Here is a 6,125-nt window from a genome sequence, read left to right on the forward strand (position 1 = left end):
CCCGCCTCTTCTTCCTCGTGGATGTAGTGGTAATCCGACGAGGGGGTCTTTCTGATCTTTGTGCCTCCTGCGATGTGCATAGGTCACCACCTACCCCGTCCACTGCCTTCACTTCCACCTCTAGTGCCTATTACCTGTTTCTCAGAGGCACCTGGGGAGAAGCAGTGGGCAAGGAAACAGTTCTCCACCTGCCCCGACTGCGGACCAGTTTCCACTCACTGCTCTCCTCTGAGGCCCTTCCATCATCCTGGCGGGGGGAGATGCTAGTTCCCTTTGATCCTGGGCCTTTTTTGGTGGCTGCTCCTGCATAGATATCTGGGAGGACAGGGTGTGGCTCCACCAGACTATTTCCTGCTCCGCTTCCCTGATGCTCCGCAGCCTGTCTACCTCTTCTCTTAGCTCTGCCACCAGGCAGAGTAGGTAGTCCACTTGATCACACCTTATGCAGGTGTTGCCCTTGCTGGAGTCTGTTTCCAGCGCCAGCTGGTGGCACTCCCTGCAGCCAGAGACCTGGACGGCTGCGTGCTTTCCAAGGACCTCAGTCTGCGTTGAGGCTTCCTTTCTGACCAGCAGACTAGATGTAGCCTTCTGACGTGAGGGTGCCATGGCCGGGCTTCCTCTCAGCAGCTGGGTTTCCTGAGCTGACCTCAGGAGTGGGGGAGGGCCCTCGCCTTGCCCGCTCACCTTGCCCTTGCTTACTATGTTTAAGCAGAACTGACAGAAAACATGTTAGCTTCTCTCTGTCCCAAAGGATGACTTGGATCTAGTCTTTAGGACAAGGGAAGGAGAAGGTCAGCTACAGAGAGAAAGTCCGCAATGTTAATAGCCCCTGCTCAGTTCACCTGAAACTGATGCTGATCAAAGGCCCACTTCTAATGATGGTTCTTCTAAATACAAAAATAATTATTTGTACTTTGGTAGGAACTGAACAATTTGCAACGCAACTAAGAGCAGACAATGGCCTTTCCTGTCTGTTTTCCATTAGGCTTGGATAAAGGCCTTTGCTACCCACAGCCAGTAGCCAATTTCTGATGTGCTCTATAGCTATTTTGAGGTTACTTGCTATCCTGCAGGAGTAGAGGAAGAGAAAGTTTTTTAAAGTTACAAGTTCTTATGAAGTCTACCTCTCCAGTCATGCTGCTTTTTCTCCAGGTCTGACTGCAGGAACAAATGGCCCAGGCAGAGATCAGTCAGCAAATGAAGTCAGTGAACGACTTTGGGTCGAAGATTAGATGTTGAACGAAAATGAGATTCTTCAGATCAGCCCTTCGCACTGAAGTGGTTAAGTGGGCTGTGATTAAAAGCAATCACTAATTATCCTAATTATAGATGAAAAGATACAGAATTACCACTTTAAAAGCACCTCCTGTGCTCTGGAGTGGTTCTGTTATTTACACAAAAGTGGTGGTTCTTAATTATGTAGCATAAGCAAGAGGGCACCCTCTTGGTGTAGTGCAGCAGCCCTGTCTCTCCAAGGCAGAGGGTGGTACTGTGCTGGAGAGTGCTTTGTCCCCCAAGCACGGCTCCAAAGTTCAGGTCTTGCTCCAGTGCGTAAGATGGTGCTAAGCCAGGAGAAATTGTGGGAGCCTTTCTATCTCAAGCTGAGTGCAGGGCACACTAGAGTTCACAGAGCTCTCCCTCGGCCACAACCACCGCTGGTAATGGCTTTTATGATCACCAGGTTTTAAATAATAAATAAAACAAAGAAGCAAACTCTGAAGCACTGGAGAACAGCCCTGGGTGGTGACATCCTGTCACAATTGAAGCATGGCAATTCTGCCGGCTAGTAACTTATTACAAAACGTTTCTTTACCAGCTTCTTCCGACTCTGGGGCAAAGTGCCCGTATGCCTGTGGGACTGAAAAGTTCAGGACTTGCTGGGTCATGGGTGCTGGCGGGCCCTCTGTGCAGTGCAGCGCTGGGAGACGTGTTATGCTCTTGCTCTCCCAGCCGCATCCGTTATTGTGCGTAGGAATTTAGTTTCCAGTGCTGTCAGTCAATTCAGTGCCGCTCATAAGCCCTAAATGCCCCACAGGCTGTTTGTCAGAATGTTCCTATTAACAACTCAGTGAAAATAAAGGGTGAGGGGAAGGGAAGGTGGAGAAATAAATCTTATTTTAAATCTTTTGAGCTGGCTTAATTTCAAATGGAAAGTTGCATGCGGACCACCCCAAGCTATTGTGCTGTGGACTGCGTCAGCTGCTTGACTGTGCAAAGAAGATTTGGGTAGAGGTTAAGAGGAAGGGGAAGGGTGCACTGGATTCCTTTTGTGCCGTATCCAGGAAGTTTCTAACTTGGTATGGAGTTGAAATACGTCGACACACGTGGTAATCATTATAAGAAGAGAAAGGAACATTGAAGTACGACAATTTGCTGCTCCCATTCTGGGGGTTATGTTGGTTTCTGACTGTCTTGTAGAGGTAGTGATATGTTGTAGGGGGGTATAGGAAAATGAAGGGCAGATGCTATCCTGGAGTGCTCAAAGAGCTGTTTGCTAAGTTTAGCACAGTACCTGTTGTCCAGACACCGTGTATCTGCCTACCAAGTGTATGGCTTCAGAAGGGTGGGTGGCTCTGAAATGTGGCAGTACCATTGCACTTGGTTTAAAAGAGCATTTCAAGCAAAGAGCTGCAGAATCTTACACAAGGCAGTGTGATGCAGGGAGAACAGGGAAATGCTGCCATGTCTTTTGCTGTGGCCACACCACAGATGGAGGTGGGTAACAGCCTCCTGGACCAGCTTTTGTTCAACTAGCGCAGGTATCGCTAGCAGAGGAAGTTTATCAGCAGTACTTGAACGTAGACAGCACACATCCATGGAGCCCCTTCCTTCTCAGTTTAAGGTCCTGCTGGTCTGTCTTCACTGCTTTGTATTCCAATATGTTCAAGTACCAACCAGTTCATACAGGACTACAAGAGCTGTAACTGTATCCCCAGTTTGAGTGGAAGGATAAAGGAAAGACCGTAATGGGGTAGGAACATGGAAAATGGAGGATGCAAATGGAAAAAGCCTGTCTCAGAGAAGATCTGAGGCAGAACATTGGTGTTGCAGCAGCTTTGTGGCTCCTATATCCCTTTTTCCTTAGAGCATTGCTGGCGAGCTAGCCTGTCTCCCAGGGCAGTGCCAGTCTCCATCTCGGGGTTGTCTGAGGCTCGCTCCTGTCCAGCCCCTCCAAGCCATACCAATCCATAGTTACCAAAGAACAACAGGGAATCTGATATGGGCAATGTGTTCGAGAAGGAAAGAGTCTTGAGGAGTTGAGTAATGCACATTTTTTCCATCCAGCGTAACTGTTAATGGTAACCTTTTATTATTTAAGTGGTTGAAGTGACTAGAATCTGGTTTGTTTATTGGGAGTATATGCATGGCTCTATAGTCTAATGTGATTGAAAAAGTAAACTGATAATAAGGGAAAAATATACCTATGGAAGCAAGTCAGGTGATGTCTCTGTGTAATTGTAATTCAACGTAGCACTGCAGAGATTAACAGCCTGGCAGCCTTTTCATCTTAAACTTTATTTTTATAGGGGTTTATAACTTGGCACTAAAGTCAAGAGTGGGTGGAAACTTGGCAAATGTGGTTCAGCCCAGAAAGTGAATGTTATTTATATTTATTTCTCACCAAGTTTTCAAAAACACTTGGTTACTGTTTTTGTGTTCTAACAAGTAGTAATTTGTTGGTTTCAGTGACTTATTCTCTGTGTGCTTCTTAAACTACAAAATAGTTCAGAACTTATTTCAGCTCTTCTGAAACTCCTAGTGGAAGGACTCTAGATTTCCAGGGGTGTAAATGAAGACCAAAAGTAGTTCTTACTGTATTTTCTTTTAGCGGGATGCTCCAAGTATTTCATGTACACTGAGCCACATCTTTATTGTATTTACATCAGATTAATTCCTGATTGCCAAGTAGCTACTGCGCCTTTGGAATGATTACATTTTTTTCTGGCAATTGCATGTATTTGATGGCATTACTCAGGTGCAGGCTTACCACAGAGAGGCCGAGGAGGCAATAGTATGGCCACGTGGGCTCTGAATCATCCGTGTCACAGAACATGGTATGGTAAAGCAGCCCCTCTTCCCCACATACCATCTCTATATCGACTCTGGGTGCATCCCTGCTATTAACGCTGCTCGTATTTCATACTTCACATTGATTTCATGGCTGTTCCTAAAGCCAGAGGCTAGCAGCATAGAGCCTTCTCTACCTGATTTTCAGGGAGGCCTACTGACATCGCAAGGAGCAACGTTTGAATAGGGGGGGTTCCATATTTTCAGCCAACTAAAATAGCACATTATGTCTCTGGCAGTCTGTGAGTAACGTAGCAAAATGGTCATCTGCTGACAGTAGTGTTTGTGTATTGCACGCATTGCTATTTCATAGCTGCAGTATACTGCACAAATAAGCACTTATCTAGAAAATCAGTCAGATTGAAAAATTGGCTTTTATGGAAAAATGGAATTAATTTTCTTAGAAATGCTTAATTTTTCTTTTAAAAGTTTTTTTTTTAAAGCAATTATTTTATAGAAGGTTAAAGATGATATGGGTTTTTTCTTTTAAAGAATGGGAAGAGAGAGTTAAAATTTCTTACAAGAAGATCCTGGGTACTAACTCACCTAGTTGTAAAATTCGGTACTTGTGCTGTTCTGGAATGACAGATCTAAAGATATAACTGTGTGTGTTTGTGTGTGTTCAGGGCATGACTCTCTCCACAGTGAGAATTCAACCTTCTCCATCTGAGATTAACTCTGGAAGGTGAAAAGAGCTGTCTTTCTATTTAGAAGGAAACAGAGGAAGTCACCAGTAAACTGTCATCCTGAGTATTAACTGTGTAAAGCTTCAAAGCTTAATATAGATCAAGTTTTAAAAAAGAGTTCAAAGCCTCGTACAGTTGTTAATCATTACACAAGTTATAATAGTATTACGGCATTTATGAAATAAATCCTATCTTGTTATATGCTGAGAGCAATACAAGGGTGAGGTGGTAGTTCTCTAGTTGTATGATATGCGTCCCTGAACACATTTCTATCAGATCAATATATAAACGCCTACCCAATTGCATGTAGTGAGGCTCACGGAATCTACAACCTACTGTAAAATGACTTCTGATTGCTTAAAATTATCTAAGTAATAGTTATATTTTGTACTTTTTACACTTCATTTCCTATTTCAAATACAACTTTTAGAGGAAATTTGCTTTGTAATATGCGCATTTAGTTTTGCAGTTACATGAAAAGATACTGCAGCATTGCTGACGTAAGATATTTAAAAGCGCAATGTGTATCTGTATATAGAATTACAGTATATGCATTTGGTTTGTAGTCTTTTAAGTTTTTGTAGTAGGGTGTGACTTAAAGATCATGGGTATTTGTTGTGCTAAACAAAGGGGTTTTTTTAAGAGCATGAGGCCACTTTCTTTAAAGTGGACATTCATGCAGAGATGCTTTAAGGTTTCTGGACCCTCTTATAGTGAGGCTTTGGATGTAGGAACCATTGCTTTAAAATTTTCTCATTTGTGAATCATGTGGGTTAGTAGCATGCTTCATTCTGCTGTAGTGCATCTGGGTGAATTGATGTTACCAGATAACTTCATCCGCACACAACGCAAATTAGAGTTTATGTCGGTTAAAGAAATAGTTGCTGAGTTTGTAATGAGAAGCTCTTCCATGAGCTGCACAGGGAATGGTCTGGTTTCCATTGGGTTTGTGTGAATGGATACTAATTTGGGTTTCTTTCCTTGACCTAAATGCCAGTGATTCTGAAACATTCACCCCTTTTAAAAGTTACTCAATTTGGTGACAGATTCAAAAGTTAGTGACAGGGTGAGTGGAAAGGTCCAAACTCGTTTTTTTTTTTTAGGAAATGAGGCTGGAGAGGATACCTGCTACTGATTTGATAAGGAGGCTTCCTGAGCAGTGGGTGACACCTGAAAAGTCCAAAAGAATGTTATTGTTGTTGCTATTACTTTGTGCTGCTTTTGCTTATGTTTCTGTGAAGCTTTTATGCAAGTGCAGATTTGCAAACTGCAGCGGGTGCTGTTGTGCACAGCCACCTGCAGTAACCCTTACTCTTAACAGTCCTCTTATAAGTGCAAACTGAAATGACAGCAAACTAATTTTTCTCTTTT

The 6,125-nt window shown here is 43.4% G+C and overlaps 1 protein-coding gene across 1 annotated transcript in view; it reads left to right on the top strand.

Moving 5' to 3' along the window:
- Window positions 1-6,125, top strand: part of SATB2 (SATB homeobox 2) — a 113,616-nt gene that overhangs the window by 55,482 nt on the left and 52,009 nt on the right. Inside the window, exons 5-6 of the mRNA XM_009643572.2 lie at window positions 1,077-1,090; window positions 6,106-6,125. The exon at window positions 6,106-6,125 is cut by the window's right edge and continues 463 nt beyond it. Of these exons, the coding sequence (XP_009641867.1) occupies window positions 1,077-1,090; window positions 6,106-6,125 (34 nt within the window). The remainder of the gene's footprint in view (window positions 1-1,076; window positions 1,091-6,105) is intronic.

This window comes from Egretta garzetta, unplaced genomic scaffold (genome assembly GCF_000687185.1).
Source record: "Egretta garzetta isolate BGI_Z169 unplaced genomic scaffold, ASM68718v1 scaffold297, whole genome shotgun sequence".
Classification (NCBI taxonomy): domain Eukaryota; kingdom Metazoa; phylum Chordata; class Aves; order Pelecaniformes; family Ardeidae; genus Egretta; species Egretta garzetta.